Genomic DNA, 18557 nt, shown 5'->3' with positions numbered 1-18557 from the left:
CTTGGGATCACATTCCTCAAGTTGTCTTTTTTCTGGATCAGTAAAGATCTGTTTACCTCAGACTGCACCACATGGGCTTCCCTTCTCTGTCCTCTTGCTTCACCTAGAATTGTCTGTCCTTCCCTGCATCACTTGCTGAATGAAAGAAGTTTTTAGTCTCGTGGAAATGCCTGGAGGCTGCCTGAGTGGGTGTTTCTTACTCCAGAATCCATTTCGATTTCTGGAAGGAAGAATCCATACATCATTTCCTACAGCCACTGGAGCACCGATGTACAGTCAAGTAAAAACAGCCTGAATCCCTCCTGTTCAATCATTGCATTAATTTTCTCCTATTTTTTGTGTGGTTTTTGTGTGGACCATTTCATGCCCTGTGTCACATCAGGGGCTTTGGTTTGGGAAATACTGATTTAAGCTACTGCTCAGTTCCTTTCCTTGGAGATGTTGATGTTATTCCACTGTCCTGCAGGGAGACAAGATAATCCTCTCTGGAGTCTGAAATGGGGCCTTGAAGTGTCGAGACCCATTTCAGCTGCTCAGTGCATGTGAGGGCCTGTAGGAAGTGTGGTGTGGATTTGCACAAGGCTGGGATGCTCTTTGCCACTGCTGTCCATCCTACAGGAGTCATTTTAGCTTGTTTTGTCATCTTGATTCACTAGATTTTCTGATGATGGCATGGACTGTTGGGCAGCTGTCCAGCTCTCCTGCTGTCCTTAAAACATAAGTCAATTTACTTCTGTTCCTGGTGTCAGGAAATACTGGAAGTGACTGAGGAGACCTTTTCCCTTTGTAAACATTAGCCCCATGTACCTCCCCCTCTCAAGAGCCCTTCCTGCCCTACTCTTGCAGCCCAGTTGAGCTGCTTCCCTGCATCCTTCCAAATCCGTACTTGTGGCATCTCCCCATGTGCAGGATGGTCTAATTAGGGACCAGCACCTGATGGAGCACATTGTGAGCCACAAACAAGCACGTGGCATTTCCTCACCCCTGTTCCCCTCTTCTGGGACCAGCAGGGTCTTCTAGGGAATTCTCCCTCTGTCCTTCTGTGGTTTGAGATATCAACTCAAAGTTCCCTCTTGGCTTTAGGAAGGAAAGTAAGTGGCGTAAATTGGGCTGGTGTTTGCAGTGCTGTTTGTTTACAATGAGCACTTGGATATTATTGTCACTTGTTTTACTCGTTGGGCAGCCCTGTAGGTGTGGGGAGCACTGTGTGTGCCAAAGAAGTGCTGCAAGTAAGCACCAGACCAAAACACAACCTGAGCCAACACAGAGTGTGTGTCAGGTGGGATATTGTCATCATAGAGAGCTTGAATTCTCTTTTTCAGGTAGTGAGAGGTACTTTGGCGATTGGTAATAGAGAAACCAAAACAGCCAAGGAATGTCCCTCCTTCTGTGAGAAATCCCAGTTCCATTAGGGCCTTTTTGGTGTCCCTTTTTGTGGGATACAACATTGAGTCCATTGCTCTGATCTGTGTGTTTGCAGCCTTTGCTTGTGAGTTCATTTATGAAGTGCTGTATAAATATATAACTATATAAAAACCTTGCAGTCTTCTTTTCTAGAGGTAGAATCACATGTTGCTGGAGATATTTTATAATCACTGATTTGTAATATGTAAATCTTTCCATTTGCCAATTACTGAGCTGAGCATTTTGTTACAGCGCAAACACCAGAAAGTTGTCCCAATTAAAAGCTGGTGTGGTTGCCCTCGCGGGCTCTGACTGCAGCAGGAGGACAGGAGCTCTCTCAGCTGCCCAGAGGAGGTTGAAAGACCTGACTAACCCATGGGGAGGAGGCAGCAACCTAATTCCAGTATCAATCCAGGCTGTGGTGGTGGTGGGTTGGCCACCATGAGCCACCACGGGCGCTGGGGACAGCACAGTGACCTGACCAAGTTGGAAAGCTCACCCAGGAAAGTGTAGGCAGTGTTTGCTCCGTGTTTTTGCTGCTGGACTGCTGGCAAACCACCTGGAGTGGCTCTGCCCTCTTGTACTCCACGTCTGCAACACCAGTGAAGCACCGCCCTTGTGTGTGTTCCTCCCGAGGCAGGGCTATAATTATGGTTAGCAAAGTAAAAATACTGGTGTGCATTGTAAATAAGGTGCCGAGTCTGCCTTGTTCACGCCTGACACGGCGAGGTGTGAATGCTCAGCGCAGTCCCTCTACCATGTCATTGTGCCCTCCCAGCAAGACAAGAGGGCAGTTCAGAGCCATGGCTCCTCCTCATGTGCTTTGCCAGGAACGTTGAACCTGCAAGCTAAAAGCAGATTAAAGATGAACAAAGCAATACTCTCTGAAGCCCTCGCTGGGCTTGCAGATTTTGGGCTGCAAGAGGTATTTGATATTCACTCTGTTAGCAGAGTGAATGGTGGGATTCTCTGGGCTGAACTTGAAAGGAGTTTTTCAGTGAAGTTGTCTTGGAGGAAGAGTTGCGGGTGGCTGGTTGGTGGCCTCAGGCTTCATTTTTGTTCCGGATGGTAGCATAAGAAATGTGGCAGGTTTGAAATGTCTCATTCTCTTTAACATGCTCTGCTGAAGGAGTCTGGGGAGAGAATTGTGTGATAGAGAACTTGAGCTAGTTTCACCCAGGGATCACGGCACTAGGGCTGTTTCCCTTGTCAAACACAGAGCACAGGCAGTGAGGAGCCTGGTGTGAGCCCAGTGTGGGGAGGCAACTGGAGTTGGGGTATAGGAGGTCAGAGAGACCTGGAGTCTGTTCTTGACTCTGTCAGCAACATGGTGTATGACCCTCTTCAGTCAGTTGTCCTCTCCTCCTCACCTCTGAAGGCTTTTCTTTCCCTGCTTTTTTGTAAGGATAAAGTGTGAGATGAGCACTTGTGAAGTTTTTTCAATGCTTGGTTGGACTTAATCCAAAACCAAGTGATGACTGTTTAACCAGGGTAGGAAAACTTTTTTGTCCAAGAGTCCCTTCTGATTTTAGTTCTAGCTTTATTGAAAAACATGAAGGCTGGTGCCCTTGTACTGTGCTGAATGCCATCGATCCTGCATTTCATTATTTTGATGCACCAGAGCTCAGCCAGGTAATGCCAGAGTAGTTGCTATGTTCAGTGGTACAATTCCCTGCCTCAAATATAAGTAACTTAGTACCCAGCAGAATGTTTAAGCAAAATGAGCTGTAAGCTGATGGTATTCACAATGTGTTCTGAAATTCTGAGTAGATTCTTTCTCAGATGGCCTTTTAGAAGGAAATGGAAGGATGTGAAGTGTCTCTGCCTGTAAGAAAGGTACTGAACAATGTGTACAGTGAAGGTCCCAATTGCTGCCACAGTGTCAGTGCTCCTCTGGGTCAGGGGATGGAACAGCCTCCTCACATCTGGAAGCTGCCAGTTCTGCATGCAAATATTAGGATTTAGTTTCTTTGGAGGTACTAACATTTGCTTGCAAAGTGCTGGGTATGGCTCTGAGGTGGGATCGATACCCCGCAGCCAGTGGCCCTACCCTGTCACTATTCCAGCTGATGCAGGAGTGGCATCCCAGGATGTTCCCTCATTTAACTTAAGAGTCTCTGCACACTGTGCTGGTGTTAAAGGTGGCAATTAACATTTTGGGTGAACAGTGAATGAGGCCATTTATAACCAGTTACGCTGACATGAATCTCTCCCAACAAATTTGCATCATTAAAGAACCTTTGGAAAAATGTGTCATGCGTATAATTAAATACCTGTTTTGCTAACTCTTAATTTAATTAATCCAAAGTAAAGATGGCAGCACAAATTAATTTAGCTGGAAATGGCTTTTCTCTCAGTGGGCTGAAGGGAGGTTTTCTGGTGGCATTGTACCAGATGACCTCAGAAACAGGCAGGTGAACTCCGGGACTGATTGACACAGGTTTTTTTGACAGTGATGGCCGTGACATTCTCATAGCAGTATGTATGTCATCCATCAGCTCACTTTTTTCTGCTTGTGAGAGCAAAGAGGGAGGCCAGCTAGAAGGCAGTTTCTTTGAGAGTACAGCACAGGTGCTTTTCAGCTCTACCCTGAGAGGTATTTGGTAGCAACCATAGTAAATCCAGGTTCAGACAGGTGAATGAAAAGAAATTCAAATAACACAAGATCTTTCTATGTCTCTCCTTGGTTTTTCTATCTGTACCTTGATCTCTTTCACTTGGTGCCTACATTTTTCCCCCTTAGATATGAGCAGTTACAGGAAAGTCATCCGCTTTAAATATTTGTTACGCTTAACTTTCTTTAAAGACTTCCTTGTAGATGATCTTCTTTTGGTTTGACCTCTTTCCTAACCTTGTGATTCTTTCCCCCTACCCCCTGTGCCTTTTCTGATCCTTTTCTCCCTGCCATTTAATCTCGTTCTCTCTCTCTGTCCATCTTGCTTGGGATAAAACTGGAGCACAGACTCTGTGCACTGTGCAAGTGGAGGTGAGTTGTCAGCCCAGCATTGTAGGAAGCAGGGAATCTGTTGTTGCTTCCTGTAGATCCATCTGAGCACCAGTGAAAAAAAAAGAGAAAAATCTTTCAGTCTTTCAAACATGCTGGTTATTGCTTTAGCAATTCTCATTTCAGCTTAAATAAAATTAATGCATGTATGGATGAAGGAAGCTCTGTGCCCTAAAGCATGGAATCCTGCTAGTCCTGCCACCTCTCTGCAATTTCAGGACTGGCTTTTCTATGTGATGTTTCCTTCAAGAGGGAAAACCAGCCAAATTTATCAGGCAGGACTCATTGGTACTGAGGCTGATTAGAGGCTGGTGTGGATGGCAGCGGGCTCTGAGTGATGGGCAAGAGCACACGAGTCTCCTGAGGCAGGACTGGCTGGGACAGGTTTGAGGCTGCTGGTGCTCCAGGATGGGAGGTTGGGAGGGCTCTGGGAGGGTGCAGGGTCCTGCAGGAGGGACTGGGAAGAATTTGTGGCTTGACACTGCTTGGTTCTAGTGCTTCCCTGAGGCCTCCTGAGGTGACTTTTCTCCATATCCCATCAGATGAGATGAATGTGAACTCGAAGCTGATTTAGTCTGTCTTTGGTAGCCTGAACGCTCCTGGCTTTCTATCCAGCACCGATCTTTAGCATCACCCGGCGTTTGCAATTGGAGACAGTGCTTTTAACAGGGCCTTTTGTGTTCATTTACTGAAAACCGGGGTCTGTTTCACAGGAATCTTGTTTACACCTGCCACAGTCATCCTTTTTGCTCTTCCTCTGCTCCTTTCACTGGAGCTGCAGTAGTTGAAACTGCAGAATGTCCTTTCATTCCCCAGCATCCTCGGCGTGGGACATGACTGCAATAGAGCAGCTGGGGAGAGGATGCAGGGTATGAGACCCACTGAGAAATGTGAGCCAGATGTGGGCAGCTCAAGGGCATGATACAACTGGGCTTTGGAAAGACTTGAGTGCAATGGGTTATCACCTCTACTTCTTTTTTAGCTGTTCATTTTAGGGTTTACGAAACAGCCCTCAGAGTCCTCCCTGCATGCACAGATGCGCTGAAGTGACTCTGTGACTACAGGGGAGTCCCCTCTCCATCACTATTACCAAGGGTCAATAGCTCTTGCTCAGGGTTTGCCAGGTGAATGGTGTCTCCTTGTTGGGCATTTTGGGCTCTAAAACTACGAGTGTTTTTTTGTGGGTGACCCAGGTGCTGCGGGAGGCAGTGAGTTTGTGCCGCAGCAGAGGAATGCGGGGAAGCCAGGGTGAGGGGAGGTGCCAGGACTGGAGGATTTGCACAGCTGCTGTTGCAAGCGTCGTGCTCAGCCTGCTCTCTGGTGGTAGCTGCTGTAGCAGAGATGACCTTTGATAAAACGGGAAACATTTGGAGTGATTTGGATAGTTGTGGCTGCTCAGTTTCACACAGCGACAGTTTGTAGCAGAGTCAATTCAGCTGCTCCTGCTTTTGTTTGCATACCCCAGTAAAAAATTCACAGGTTAAGAACCAAATCACAGCAGCTTCAATGTGAAAACTGCCAACAAAGTCTGCTCCTCAGCAGCTCTTCCCAGAACTTCTAGGTTCTCCAGTGTCTGATACTGCTCTTTCCTTTCAGACTGGGAAGACTGGTAGGAGAGCAGACAGAAGAGGCACCTGCTGGCACGAAATGTGGAGCAAATAATAAATATCTTTGAGATCCACCATCAAATTTGGCTGACGGCAGCCAGCAGGTTCCAAAACTCTTGCCAGGATTGTGATACAGAGAGGCACTGACAGACCACTTGATGGTGATCTCTTCCTGGCTCAGCTGGGCTGCCAAAGCTCCCAGGGCAGCAGGAGGGCTCTGGCCAGGAGGAGCATCCCTGCTGTGCCCTGGGCTGTGCTGGGGAACACGCGGAGGCTCTTTACTCATGTCGGCAATGTGAGACATGTTTGGGGATTAAAGGGACCCTGTCCTGTCTGCTGTCATCACTCTGGTCAAAGATCAGCGCCATTCATGTGTCCCAGATAAACTGTCACTGTGTGGATATGTTTTCCAGCAGTATTTGGTTACTGTATTTTGTATCAAGGTTTTGATACCTGAGGGATGTGAGAGTCATGCATATGGATTCCTGGTGCTGGAGACACCTCCAGGACTGAAGTGCCTGTAGGACAGACACTGTGCAGGTGTGACCACATGCTGCTGAGGATGGAGGTAGTTCCTGAGACTTTTCTTTTGTACAAGACCTAGTTGGGCAGCTCTGAGACTTGAGAGCAAGCAGGCACCCTCTGTCTTAGTCCAATTTCCATCCCTTTGGCAGCAGAGGTAGGACATAGTTTTAGCATTTTCTGTAAGTCTGTCTTTCTTGTGGCTAGTAAAGTATTCATTTTGTCCCAAAACACAACATAGGCTATGTCTTTGAATCGCAGCATTCATGACTTTGATGTTTAAAAGCAGTTTAACCAGATTTGGGGTTCTTTTTTTCCCCATGTGAATTGCTGTGGTCTAGTCACGACAACTTTCAGTAGCAGCAACCATGTGGAGATACTGTCTTTCCACAATTAGAGGTTAGGAGTTGACAGCAAATGAGCCAGGGATTATAATTAAAAACCAAGGTAATTATTTGTGCATGGAGAAACTAAGGAATAAAAACTCACAGTGTAATGTGCCTATGAGTACTAGATGCAAATAAGAGATAATGTATCTTGCGGTGAAGGACGTTTGGATTGTGTGTAATTTCACCAAGCATGGGAGCAGTTCCTCCTGCTCCATAGAAGCTGAGGGTTTTGTTCAGTTGGTGCTGATGCTCTTTTAGAAAGCTTTTACCTCTCTGATTCCTGAGGTCTGACACAGAAGAGAAAAGCTTCAATAGGCACCAGCTGCTCAGTGGGCCCTGTCTTTTCAGGGCATCGCTCGCTTTTCTCCGTTCCCAATTAAAATGTGTGTTAAACTTAGCTTTTGTTTGAAGCAGCCCAGCGCTGTGGTATTTAATGTAAAGAGAATGTGCTCGTCACCTTTTCTCCCTCTTTTGTGGCAGGGTCAGCATTCCTCAGGGGAGGACATGGAAATCTCTGACGACGAGACCAACCCTGCGCCCATCACCAGCGCGGAATGTGCCAAAACCATTGTGGTGAACTCCTCCGTCAGCAACACGGCCGTGATGGCCCCGTCGATCCCCCCGCTGCCACCACCGGGATTCCCTCCTCTTCCTCCTCCGCCACCTCCACAGCCGGGCTTCCCGATGCCTCCGCCGCTGCCTCCGCCACCGCCGCCCACCCACCCGGCCGTCACCGTCCCCCCGCCGCCGCTGCCCGCCCCGCCCGGGGTCCCTCCGCCCCACATCCTGCCCCCGCTCCCCCCGTTCCATCCTGGCATGTTCCCCGTCATGCAGGTGGATATGATCAGTGTCTTGGGCAACCAGTGGGGTGGCATGCCAATGTCGTTCCAGATGCAAACTCAGATGCTGAGCCGCATGATGCAGGCACAGAACACGTACCAGTATCCTCCTTTCATAACAGGCCGGATGCAGTTTGTGAATCTTCCTCCCTACCGCCCTTTCTCAATGGGAGCCGCTCTTGCCCGCGGGCAGCAGTGGCCACCACTGCCCAAGTTTGACCCCTCGGTTCCACCCCCGGGTTATGAGCCGAAGAAGGAGGATCCCCACAAAGCCACTGTGGATGGAGTCCTCCTGGTCATAGTGAAGGAACTAAAGGCCATCATGAAAAGGGACCTGAACCGCAAGATGGTCGAAGTGGTGGCATTCCGGGCGTTTGATGACTGGTGGGACAAGAAGGAACGTCTGGCAAAGGTGGGTTTTCACGTGCTCTGTCCTGGGTCCTGGGGAGAGCTGTTCTTAGTGCTTGTGGCCAGCATGTGGGGTCAGCAGGGGTTTGGAACTGACTTTAAAAAACCCACAGCCCTAAGTTGTTATGTACAAGAGGAAGCTGATGTTTAGCTCCAAAAAGTAAGGTCAGATGCAAGAGAAGCGTTTGAAACCACCAAGCCTCTATTTTGTTTTCCCCACTTTGTGCAATGAGATTTGTGGGTGTTTCCAGTTCTCCCCCTCCCCAGCACATGTACAAAGCAGCAATTAACTCAAGAGCTGAACATTGGCCAAATACATGAAGAATTCCAGGGATTAGTTGAGAAAACAGCTTTGCATGAATCCTCTGATCCTTTTCTCACCCAATTTGAAGTGTACCTCAGCCAGCAAACAGCTCTGTGATTTAACGTATGGTGAATTTGTCACTACCCAAAATACCTAACACTACAGAAAGGTTAATGCAAGCCTCAAAATTACCGTTGCAGTGAATTACTGCAAAAATAACAAAACAAACCACAACCTGCAGGTAGATCCTCTGTTTCAGATGTCAGTTTTCAGAGCAGTATCCTCACCACCTGTTTTTGTAAACCAATTGTGTGTTAATTCTGGTGCCTGGGAGAGCTCCTTGGCTTTCTGGAGAGGTTGGTAATGCTGCTGCTTAACAGCTGTTTTATGACAGTGTAATTTGCTCTGGCTTAGAGCTGGCTGGCGTGACGTGCAGCAGAAACCTCTCCTCCTGACTAATGCTCAGAGCTTTTCTCCTGCCAGCGAGCGTGTGCTGACAGTCTTGGAGGAGGCCCCTGAGTTTCCAGGGCAATGAAGGAAACAGATCCAGCAAATAGTTGCAAAAACAGCAACTGAAATACTCTAGAAATTGTTTTAAACCAGACATCTGCTGTGAAGAAGCAGAAGCAAGTCAAGGCAGATCTTCAGGCTCTTTTACATCCTGAGCTATGGCTGGATTTGGTGTGTTCTTCCCTCACCTGGGATTTGTAAACCATTTTGGGAAGGGAAGCTGACTGTACCACAGTCCTTGCCACAGGTTATGTTGGATGTGAGCAGTGTAATTGAAAATATGAAATTGCTGCATGGAAAACCACTGTGCTTTCTGTCCGGGAACAGAGATGCCAGAACCATTTCTGCCCCAGGGCATGTGTTACTGTTGTGTGCAGAAAAACCCCACAGATTCCAGAGCCTCCTTTCTGCTAGGGCTGAGCACCCCTGGCATTGGGGTGGGACAGGATTCCTTCTCAGTCACAAGCTGCCTGCTTTTGCAGAAAACAAAATATGAATATTCAGCTTAAGCTGTACCTTCCTATTGCTGGTGTCTGTGTGTGTGTGTGAGGATGAGGCAACTGAGCTCCTTGGTGGCAGCTGGAGGTCAGTTCCCCATGTGCTCTGCAGTCACACTGATTCTGGCTGCTATATTCCATCAAAAGCAGCTGATTGATTGATTCCAACTCTGGCAGTTGATTGACTTCCAAGAGGCATCATGCCTAGGTAAAAGATGGGAGGGCTCAAGGATAAAGCTGGTGTCCTGGCTCAGGCAGGGTGGAAAACAAATGGGGTGAAAGCTGTGAAAGGAGCACGTTGCTAGGGAAGGCAGCACATCCCATGAACCTTTTCTGCCTGAGCTAGGGGAAAGCTTTTCCTTGTTCCCAAATCTAGTGGTGGGTCAGGTTTGAAAGCCTGAATAAGATGCATTAAGCAGAGTGCCAGGGATAAGCAGTCACCCCTGGCCATGGAGTGCTGCCGCTTGGATTCTCTGCTTGATATTCCCATTAGTCTTGTTCCCTTATTAGCGGGAACGCTGAGCTTGTGCTGCCTCTTTGGTGATTCCAGCCCACTTCAGCATGTGAGCTCTGTTAGGGTGTGCAAGAGGGAGTGTTGTGCCATGGGCTGATGCAAGTGAGTGTCACCTCCAGTGCCCCTGGCTCGGGCAGAGCATGACATACCATCACGTGTGACATTCTCCCAGCTTGTCCACCTCTCCACAGCTGCAGAGGTCTGAATTCCTGCTCTTCCCTCACACCTCAGCTCTGGTGAAAAAGGATTTGTTGAGGCTGTGCGTCTATTTTGTAGACCCTTTGGTGTTTCAACTAAATATTTGGATGTTCCTGTTCGAGGACTGGAGCCTTCTGACAGGTTTTGTGGACTTGGGCTGTGGTTGCTAAGGAAACACAAGGATGTGTGTGATTTTTGATGCACTATATTTGGCCTTACACTCAAAAGAAGGAAGGTGTTCCCAACTGGAAGGTCTGGAATTGCTTTCAGTTATGTGGGTTAGCAAAGAAAGGTAAATAACACGTTGTTGGGCTGACTTGCCTAAAGCACACTCCAGTTATTTGTATTATTATGTGCAGCTCTATTTCCTTTCAGGTGTGGGGCACCTTCAGATGCCCTCAGAGAAACTGATGCCCGGGCAGGGCAGTGATATTTCCCAAACCTCGACTGTCTAAATGGTTTCCAGAGTTTGTGTCCTTCCCAGGAAACTTCCCCTCTCAAATGTGCCTTCTCTGTTGCAGGCATCTCTCACTCCAGTGAAGTCTGGAGGAGAATTGGAGGAAAAACCAAAGCCGAAGGATCGAATCGCCTCTTGTCTTTTGGAGAACTGGAACAAAGGAGAAGGGCTGGGATATGAGGCAATCGGCTTGGGCATTGGGTTACGAGGGGCCATCCGGCTGCCATCCTTCAAGGTGAAAACAAAAAACTGTCTTCCTTATGCTGACATCCCCCAGAGGAGCCTTAGGAGGACAGACCTCGCTAGGTTTGTGCCCCAGAGCCCGCAGGCTGTTCACCCCACTCTGTGTTCTTTCAGGGAGTTGCTTCTGACCCCCCAGGACCAGAGCAAGGACCCTCTGTTCCAGCTTTAGCTTTTCATCCTCCACTTGTGTGAATTGTCACACAATAGGGGATCTCCCTGCTCTGCAAGGGAAAGGGGACATTTGCCTGTGTTTAGGACACAACGTTTCAGCATTATCATAAAAAATACACTTACGCTCATAGTGCTTTCCACAGTTCTTGTTTTGGTTGGAATGTCTGATAGTTTGGCAGCTGAGTCTCACCTGAAGTTTGCTTAAACTCTGTCTCCTCAGAAGCACAGGGTATCCATTTTAAAAAGCATTTGCATAAAAAAATTGAAAGTATCTTAAAAGAAGTGTGGGGTAGGGGAGTGTAGAGGGCTTCCCTGAAATTAGGATTTTTGAATGCACAGAAGGTGCAAGTAAAGGTTTGGGATGAGAGATTCTGCAGTCTTTATTTAGAGTAAAACTTGCTTTGAGGTTCTTTAAGATGCCGTGGGTTTAGGCTCTCTTTCTGTTCTGCCACAATCTCAGACACATGGATTTGTCGAGTTTTCCCTGTCATCCTCAAAGTACCTGGTGATGACATGCACCATGCTGGTACCCGGGGTGTTTTCATGCAAATTGAAGGGGTAGAGTTTCATTCAGAGTGAAATTCTGTTTGCAAGCAAATAAAGAGATCAAGAGCTGGGAAGTGGCCCTTGGTTTCTGCTGTAAGTGACCACAGCAAAGCAAAGAAGTGGCAATTTGCTTAAGAAGTTGATTTCTGCTGTTTCTAAACTTTCAGAAATGCTAATTGTGTCTTTTGTTCAGGTGAAAAGAAAGGAGCCACCTGAAGCTGCCTCAGCAGGAGATCAGAAGAGAATCCGGCCTTCTACTTCTGTGGATGATGAAGATGAAGGTTTGCAAAGCGCATTTGTTTGATACATAAGAGCAGATGCAAACCCCGAGCAAGCTGAATCCCTTTAAACTTCACAGCAGTGTGCTCGCTTACAGTTAAACACAGAGTCAAGGATCTGAGCCAAACCCTGCTTCTCACAGAGCTCTGATCAACTGGGAGATGGCCCCTCTGGGTTCAATTATCTGAAATTCACTGGTGGAAAGTTTAAGACCCACATTTTAAGAATAACTCATAACCTATTTTAGCTGTGCTGGGCCCCAGCAGAAGGAGCTCAGATGGGTTCATGGGCTGTTTGGGGTGTGCTCACAGCTCACTGGGACGTGGTGGGAGGAAGCACGTAACAGTTTGCTCTGCATTTGATTTGAAAAAGAAACCAAAGTTATTTGCCAGAAAAATCTGAAAATATCTTAACATTATTTCCTGTAACTAGGGAAGACAAAGCTTAGAATACCCTTTGTTTTGCATAAAAACATAAGTTCATTTTAAAGTTGATTCAGATTAACAAGTGGGTTTGAAGCCAAAAAATGGGAAAAAAAAGGATTAAATTCAGGTTACCTGTCCTGACCTCAGTCATGCTATGTCTGCTGTCTGCTCTGCGTAGGGAGTGTCAGCTTTGGCTGCCTACATTTTGCCATCAGCACTGTTCACTGTGACATCAGCAAGTCCCTGTAAGCCTGGGGACCCACACCACATGGGCACATTGCTCCTAACTTTGATCTTCCCAAAGAAATTTCCCTTATGTAGTTAACTCTTTCCATCCTTTCCAAGGTATTTGATGGTAATTTCTGTTGCTTTTGCTCCTCAGAGTCGGAGAGGGACAGGGATGCTTCTGATACAACATCTGACCTGTCAAAGAAGGATGCAGAGGCAGTGGGGCTGCGACGGCGACCAGCAAGGCCATTGGAGCTCGACAGCGAGGGAGAAGAGGGAGATGAGACATCAGGGAAAGAAGAGGAGTCCTCCTCAGAGAAGGAAGAGGAGCAGGAAGAAGAGGGAGGCTTGGTGAAAGCAGCACCTGGCAAGGTGTGTTGGTTTGTGACTGCGATTTCAATGCTGTTTGTCATTAAAAGGGGGCCTGGTAATGCCAAATGCTAAAGTTCCCTTTTCTAGGAGATGAGTGCTCCTGTCCTCACAGAACCTCTGTCAGGTCACTCCCTCTTCAGGTTCTCTGACCAGCCTCCCTGATGGTTACTGTACTGACAGCCAGGTCGCAGGGTCAGGCACTGTTCATTTTTGGCAATGCTTTCTTGCAAAGGAGGAAGAGGAGGATGAGGAGGATGAAGATGATGAGGATGAAGATGATGATGAAGACGAGGATGAAGATGATGAGGAGGAGACGGGCATAGACACAAGTGACAAGGAGGAGGAGCAGGACTCCGAGGAGGGTAAGCAGCTCCAGTGGAAGCAGCAAGTGTCACCACAGGGTCAGCTGTGGTCTCCCTTTTGCCTTTGTGAGCTGATTTTGTTACTTGTGCACCTCCTTTCACTGATGGGCAGTTTTACACAAGAAAATGCACAGAGGTATTTTTAATTATTACCTGTGAGATTTCCATGATCCCTCAGTCAGTGGGTCCCTTTACAGTAGCTCTCCAGTCCCTACCTGATCTCAGCCCAACCTGGCAGAGGGGCAGAGGTCTCAAAGCCAGTTAAATGTGTGCTTGTTTTGTGAAACGGGAGTGGCCAGGAGGAGAAGGGACCAGATTTCAGACAAGGGTAATTTGGCTGCTAATAACTCTGTCCTATCAATCACTTTCTGCCCTGGAAGGTGGTAGTTTCCACTTTCTAAGACCATGTGTAAAGGCAGCAGAAAATCTTAGTAAAAGATACAATGCACCAAGAGACCCACGTGGGCAGCACTGCTCCTGGAACTGCCTGTTGTATGGTGATTGTTGTAAGCAGCCAGAGACAGGATTTATAAATCTCTGCAAAAATAAATAAATTGGGAGCCACTCCTTCGCACCCACACGCTGCTGTTGATACTGTTTCCACACTTTTGTAGCGGAAGGGATATTTGCCCCTCATTGTTTAATAAAGCCAGAAAGCAGAACTAATGGCAGTTTGTTCTTGTAGATGTAGCAAGTCCCTCGTCTTCCAAGGCTGAAGTTGAATCATCTGATGAAAGTGAGGACTCCTCTGAATTCGAATCAAGTTCTGACTCGGATGATGAAGATGAGGAGGATGATGATGATGAAGATGAGGTGGAGGAAGAGGTGGCTGAAGATCAAGGCAGAGAAGCCATGGTTGCTGAGCCAGAGCATGAACCTGCTGGTCATGAGCTTCCTGAGGATGAGAGGGAGACTATTTTGGACCTGTATCCTGTGGATGACTACATGGATGCAACAGGCTTGGGACTTGCCGAGCCAGCTTTGGCAGTGAAAGATGAAGGCAGTGAAGAAATCAAGGCAGAGGAAAGTGAGTGTGGCCAAGTCCCGGGGGCATCTCTTGCTGCTGAAACTCTGAAACACTTGGTTATGGAAAGAGACCAGGAGACAAAACTTGCACTCTCTCCCATCTGTAGGCCAGGTATGCCCTTCCATGTGCTTTGGAGTTTTGTTACTACGTTTCCAAGTAAATTTTCTCACAGTGCCCAATATGCATGGGTTTGTATTTCCCTTGTTCTCTTTCTTCCTCCAGTCTTGGCTCTAGGCTAGGGGATTATCTGTGCAGGGAAAGAGGTCTGTGCTGAACTTTCCTTCCTAGTAAGGAGCTTTACATGAGCCATCTGCTACTAAAAATACTGTGGTTACTGTATCCAGAATCTTATCCTGGGCCAGTTTAGTTGGAGTCCTACCGGAACTGAACAGTTGTCATCATCTGAGGGTGACTGATCGGGTGGTGTGGTGGCTGAAGCTCAAGATAGAAAAGCCATGGCTGCTAAAACAGAGCAGGAATGTCACTACTGGCTCTTTTTGGATTTAATATCAAAGCAGTATATGACAGGGAAGCTGCATGGGGCAGGTGAGGGGAGTCTCAGAGTTACGTTTGGTTCCTAGTATTATTTGTGGGGGTTTTTGTCACTTACTCCTTTTAAAGGAGTGATACTCTCTAGTTTTCTGGAAGAAGGAAATTATTTTCAGTCAATACAGAGTTGTATTTAACCCAAGGAAATTGGAAACCTTTTACTAGAGCAGGAGTGAGATGTATAGTGCTTGACAAATTTGGCAACTAGGGGGAATCTAAAAGTTAAAATTGGAGCCAACAGGGAGGGCACATCTAGTGGGGCCTGCTGTGGAGCCTTGGGCAGCACTGAGGTGTCTGAGGATTAGGCAGTATTTTGCCACTTGGAGAGCTAAAAATCCAGTCCCTGCACAGGGTGTCACTCCTTGGCTGCTGCAAAATCTGAAAGTCACAGAGCAGTAAAATGTTAAACTGGGCAGGGCAAAGAAGAACTGGTTTTGCATGAATCCTTTCTAGAGCAGGTCAGCATGCAGAAAGGATGTAAAATTGAGGACACCTGCATTTGAGCACCATGACATGTGTAAGGAGCTTTCCAAGTAAGCTGTGGAAACAAGCTCTAACATTGTTCTTGAGCAGCCCAGCCCTGTCATACAGGAGTTGCAGGGCTCAGACCCTTCTCCAGCAGCCCTGGTTTGTTCAGTGCAAACAGGGAATGCTTCCCTTCCAACTCCCTGGGCATTTTAACCTCCTTTCGTTCTCCCACTTGAAAATGTTATTTTGAGCTGCCTAACAAGATTCACCGTTGATTCCTTTTGGACCTGGCCCTAAGTGGGTAAATAAACTCCAGACAAATGAGGCTGCTGCAGGGAGAGCAGCATATAAATTGCCTCATTGATACCATCTGAGTGTCTCCTCATCCATTACAAGGCCTTCCCATTTCCTTCATGTGTTGTTCAGGAGTGTTCTGCTCCTCCCTTCACTGCTCCCTCCTTGGAGAGCTGAGGGTGCTCCTTGGCCTGCAATTAGTTTAGTTCCCACATTAGAAAAGGTGATAGCTCTGGGCTCTGACAGCTCTCCTCCAAAGTCCTCGCCCCACAATCCTCTCCTTCCTTTAATGTCTGTACAAAAGGTTGTCAGGGCTTTTGAAAGCAGAGAAACCGTCGTTCTGGTCTGTGTCGTAGCTAATCCTCAAATTAATAGTGCGGGTTTTTTATGGTCCATTAGGAAAGTGTGTGGTAGTGTCTAATTACTCTACACTCTGTGCCTCCAAAATGTAAAGCACTGGAGTTTTAAAGCCTCCCAGTGGAATTGAGCTGTTCTGTAATTGTGGCATCTTAAACATGCCTTTACTAGCAAGTGGCAAGTAACCAAGTGGAGGCAAAGCTCCTGATTCTCCTCTCTTTTCCCCTTTCAGAGGAAGAGTCCGAACCCACTTCCATGCTGGAGGCAGAGGTACAGGAAGGTCCAAAGCCTGCATCTCAAGATGAGGAGGCAACGCTCTGTATCTCTGCTCCAGTGGGAGTCTTTGGAGAACCTCTGCCCAGCAAAAGCAGCTTCTTTGGCAAGTCTGAGGACAGCACTTTGGAAGGCCGAGTTAAAGCAAAGCCGCCATCGGCAGCGGAGGAGGACGAGCGGCTGCCTCGTACGCCTGGACGGGAGGTGATGATCCACTCGGAGACTGAGACTCTTCTGCTTCCAGCCCACAAGGTGCCATCCTCCATGCTTCCCCTGCCATCAGCTCCTGGCAAGGAAGAATCTTTAGTCCCTCCAGAAAAGTTCCCTGAACAATTAATGGTGACCAAAACATCCGTGGAAGAAGAGATTCCTAGGACTCCCGGGCGGGACATTTTGGCCAAGTCTTCACACCCCCTCGCGAAGTCGCAGAGCACGGACACTGTTCCAGCCACGCCAGGAAGTGATGCTCCCCTTACAGGAAGTAGCTTGACCCTCAGTTCCCCTCAAGTCCCAGGGAGCCCCTTTTCCTACCCATCCCAATCTCCTGGCATTAACAGTGGCATTCCTCGGACTCCTGGGAGAGATTTCAATTTCACCCCTACTTTCCCAGAGGCTGGTGCTACCATTCCTTGCCTTCTGTCTGGCAAGAAACAGTCAGAGGATGAACTAGAGGAGAAACCCTCTAAAGAGCCTCTTGGTGCTTCCCTTACGATCAGCATGAACAGTGTTCCTTCCCCTATCCCCTTTGCCAGCCCCCCGCAAGCAGATTTCCACATGGACATGGGTTTGCCACCTGATGAGCCAATACCTGTAGCAGCCCTGCCGTGCATGCATGGAGATGGAAGAATGCCCATCGAGGAATGCAAGGCAGAAGTGAAACCTGGTTTGCTCTCCCCAGAAGTACCCCCTGGGGCTTCTATTCTTCCTCCCCCACCACCACCTTCTGTTCTTCCCAAAAGGAGGCCGGGTCGGCCGAGGCGGTCCCCACCTTCTGTCCTCTCGCTGGATGTGTACCCAGGCAAAACCATAGAACCTCCTCCCGTGCCAGTGGCCTTGGTGGAAGGTGCTATGGGCAAAGAGCTGTTGAGTGGACATCCTGATGCCTACTATGGACTGAAAGACCCTGAAGCCGTCACCCTGGACTTCAGGAATGACGGTTTCCATGAGAAAATAGCAGCTGAGACAGTTGCAGAGAAACTGCCATTCAAGGAACTGGAGAACCAGTGGAATGAAGACTTCAAGGAAGAAGAAGCTCACGCAAAACCTAAGAGACAGTGGCGAAGGCAGAAGAAGACATCTGAGGAGCTGCCAGTGATCCCTTCCCCCGAGTATTCCCCGCCCCGGCCGCAGTTCAGGCCGCGCTCCGAGTTTGAGGAGATGACCATTTTGTATGATATCTGGAACGGAGGCATAGATGAGGAGGATATCAAATTCATGTGTATCACATACGACCGCTTGTTACAGCAGGACAATGGTATGGACTGGCTCAATGACACCCTGTGGGTTTTCCATCCTTATATCCTTTCTCACTGTATTGGCAACACGTGTGAGATGCATGAGATGGTGGCTGGCTAGGACTTCAAATGCAAAAGGCTCTTTGTTGGTGGGAGAACCAGTTGCTTACAGGAATAGCAATTGCTTGGATGAGCAGGGAATTTTAGGCTGTTTTATTCTCTGAAGCTGCAATACAAAAATACTGCAGAAGTGGCTGTTCTTGCTGCACGTTCAGTCTGGGACTGCAGGGACAGTCTGTAGGCACCTCTTCTGGGGAGGTTTCCTTCCTAGTTTGAGAAGCTTCTGTCTGCATGTAACCAGACTTTTTTTCCAGTTTGCCTGTGGAATTTCTAGTCTGCACGTACAGAGCTTTCACTTGGAGCTAAAACTTGCTGTAAAAATAATCTCACCATCTGTGCCCAAAATGATGGGTTAGTGGTTCTCGCAGCTTTAACTTGCTTTGAGTTTGAAATACTGATAAAATCAGTGGTTTCTAGGTGGCACATCAGGGCTCTGTGTGTGTGCAGCCATCAGCAGTGATCTCCAGAGCAGAGCCTAAAAGACTGTTCTTAAAACCTCAGAACTCTCCTGTAGTGTTTTTAGGAAGGATATACAGGTTTATGTGTTGAAGAAGACAAACACACCACCTTGTGTGTTTGTCTAGATATATACTAGAGATTGTGTGAAGTTCAGATATCTTCATCCCTTGCTTCCTGCAAGACAGGAAAGCAAAACCAAAAAAGCCCAAACCACCTAAAACAGTCGGTGATAACTAACAACCCATAGTGAAAATAAATCTGTTTCCCTGATGATAAG

General features: G+C 47.7%; 1 protein-coding gene across 1 annotated transcript in view; it reads left to right on the top strand.

Annotated features, from left to right (window-relative positions):
- SETD1B (SET domain containing 1B, histone lysine methyltransferase) overlaps positions 1-18557 on the top strand; it is a 47741-nt gene that overhangs the window by 21940 nt on the left and 7244 nt on the right. The window contains exons 7-13 of the mRNA XM_042034773.1: positions 7407-8177; positions 10718-10888; positions 11807-11894; positions 12700-12917; positions 13150-13279; positions 13965-14417; positions 16207-17763. Of these exons, the coding sequence (XP_041890707.1) occupies positions 7407-8177; positions 10718-10888; positions 11807-11894; positions 12700-12917; positions 13150-13279; positions 13965-14417; positions 16207-17763 (3388 nt within the window). The remainder of the gene's footprint in view (positions 1-7406; positions 8178-10717; positions 10889-11806; positions 11895-12699; positions 12918-13149; positions 13280-13964; positions 14418-16206; positions 17764-18557) is intronic.

This window comes from Corvus kubaryi, unplaced genomic scaffold, assembly GCF_017639235.1.
Source record: "Corvus kubaryi isolate FWS band 111438036 unplaced genomic scaffold, C.kubaryi_AGA036_p1.0 37382, whole genome shotgun sequence".
Taxonomy (NCBI): Eukaryota; Metazoa; Chordata; class Aves; order Passeriformes; family Corvidae; genus Corvus; species Corvus kubaryi.
Note: the sequence above shows the minus strand (reverse complement) of the source record. Positions and strands in the feature narration are given on the sequence as shown.